This window comes from Penaeus japonicus, unplaced genomic scaffold (assembly GCF_977035675.1).
Source record: "Penaeus japonicus unplaced genomic scaffold, GWHDUDI00000001_assembly GWHDUDI00000019, whole genome shotgun sequence".
NCBI lineage: Eukaryota > Metazoa > Arthropoda > Malacostraca > Decapoda > Penaeidae > Penaeus > Penaeus japonicus.
Genome location: NW_028234421.1, coordinates 26,608,829 through 26,611,328, shown reverse-complemented (window position 1 = coordinate 26,611,328; position 2,500 = coordinate 26,608,829). Strand labels below are relative to the sequence as shown.

The 2,500-nt window shown below is 33.8% G+C and overlaps 1 protein-coding gene across 1 annotated transcript in view; it reads left to right on the top strand.

The window, feature by feature from the left end:
• The window catches only part of LOC122255314 (insulin receptor-like), a 54,657-nt gene that overhangs the window by 38,913 nt on the left and 13,244 nt on the right, over nt 1-2,500 (top strand). Inside the window, exons 17-20 of the mRNA XM_086547142.1 lie at nt 26-244; nt 760-857; nt 1,176-1,403; nt 2,282-2,421. Of these exons, the coding sequence (XP_086403268.1) occupies nt 26-244; nt 760-857; nt 1,176-1,403; nt 2,282-2,421 (685 nt within the window). The remainder of the gene's footprint in view (nt 1-25; nt 245-759; nt 858-1,175; nt 1,404-2,281; nt 2,422-2,500) is intronic.

Sequence of the window (2,500 nt, the reverse complement as noted above, 5' to 3'; positions counted from 1 at the left end):
TTCATTCACCTCCTTCTCTTCTTAGAGTAATCTACATGCGAAGTCAAAGAAAATTTCAAAGCAGAAAGAAGACACAAGACTCGCCATTCCAAGACGCACACCCAGACTCTTTTGTTTCGGGGAGGGACGCTCACTGGAACAGCAACCACTTCCAGGCTTCGTTGACGGGAGGGAACAGCGGCTCTTCCCTCTTACCCGTTGGGTTGCGACACACTCCGAATAATTATACGAAAAATATCGATGGGTGAGCTATTGTCTTTTAATTCTTCATTTTTATTGTGATTGTTTTTCTTGTTTATATTGGTATCTGTTTGTGTTCTTTTATTCGATCTTAACGATAATGATATGGATACTACTGCTAGTAATAGTAGTAATTATAATGATGATGATACTGATGATAATGATGATAATAATGATAAAGATGATAATAATAACAATAATGTTAATGGCAATGAAAATGACAGGCACAGCAGCACCAACGAAGATAAAGATAATTAAAATAATAATAACAATAAGAATGATGACAATAATGATAACAGTGATAATCATAATGGCGATGATAATCTCAGTGAAACGGATACTGATAAAAATGATGATGATAATTAGGATGATGGCAATGACGATGATTATGATAAGGATAAGGATAAGATAATGATAATGATGGTGATGATGATAATTATAATGATAATGAGAATGATGATTATAAAACAACCATATGATTATTTTATATGTAGAAGAAATAATTGTGACTTTTTTCAGAGGCACTCACAAAAGGCTGGAAAATCTACGTCCTCTGCTCGCCCATTATCAACTACACCATTCCAATTTAACGTATCGGGTTCAAGACACAAACGACAGTAAGTCCGTCTGGTGTATTTTGCTATTTGATTTACTTATATTTACTTATAAATTATCAGTGTAATAAATTATCGAAGACTGCAATCTTGGCATGTTAGCTTACATAATTAGCTCACAAACGCAGCTTGGTTACACAGTTGATTAGCTTTTGTCGATGAATATTGAGTATATATTTAATATCTATCTAATCATTTAAGAATTTTCTAAATGAAAACAAGAAAATGACTCAAAATCTGAACGAGCGGATAAACCAACAACACCTAAATTGTTTATCCGTCACCCAATACACAACACGGTTAATTTTTTCCATTCATCAGGTTATTTCCGGGTCGTCCATCAGCTGACCAAAACCCCTCAACTTTCCGTGCGTAATTTACGTCACCATACGCTATACGCAGTGGGTGTCGTAGCCTGCCACGCTCCTACAAACTGTACATACGCGGCAGATGGTGAGGTTCAGGAGACACCATCTGTGACGCAGTACCATCTGTGTAAATTGTGCTCTAGCGTGCCTGCACAAGTTGCTGCTACCACGGCTCTCAGTAGTAAGTTGTTTTTTGGCATTAAGTTTGAAGTTTATCTTAATGTGATTTTTTCTTTATGTTGCTTTTATTATTATTTTTTTTTTTTTTTTTTTTTTTTTTTTTTTTTTTTTTTTGTTGTTACTGTCTTATTGTTAAGTTTTTATGTTGGTTTTATATATTAATCTTTATGTTTTTTTTACGCGCATGTCTGGGTTCGATTATATTAAATTTTGATATATGATGAGTATCATTAATAGGTTTTCTATTCGTCTGTTAGTTATTATCTATAGTATTAAGTTGAGATTATTTATATAAAAAAAATCCCTTTAATATCTTAATCGCAAATAATCGCAAATGTTATAATTCACATATCCCTATACATGTTGGCCTGTATTTGACAAACAACATGTAACTGGAGAAATGTTTAATTGAAGATTCAAACCTTGTTAATGATTAACAAAGGGCTCTTCAAAAAAGAAATAAGGGGATAGGTTTATGAACCAGCATTGAAATCTCCTACAATTTCAACGACACTGCCATAACCAATATAAAACATTGACCACGAAAGAACAGACAAAACAACCATCCCACGAATCCCCCCCTTCCCCCTTCCCCTGTTAGTCGTCCCAACCTGTAATCCTAAAAAAAAAAAAAAAAAAAAAAATATATATATATATATATATATGTATATATATGTATATATATATATATATATATATATTTATATTTATATGTGTGTGTGTGTGTGTGTGTGTGTGTGTGTGTGTGTGTGTGTGTGTGTGTGTGTCTGTGTGTGTGTATCTCGAACATTTCAAAACCACGAAAAATAACGAACAAATGAACGAATTGAAAAAAAAAAAAGAATAATGGAAAGAATCAATCAAACCCGAATATTCCAGACACCTCGGACATTGTACCAGAAGCTTCCCTCCAGGCCACTGTCGACAATAACACAGCCTCCGTTGTCCTAACATGGAGTCCTCCTCGATCTTCTAATGGTGATGTGCTCTCCTATCTTTACTACTGCACTCTGCATCAGGTAAGTTGCTGGTGGAGTGTTTGTTTATTTATTCATTCATTTATTTTATCTGTCATTTTTGTTATTGTTGTTGTTATTG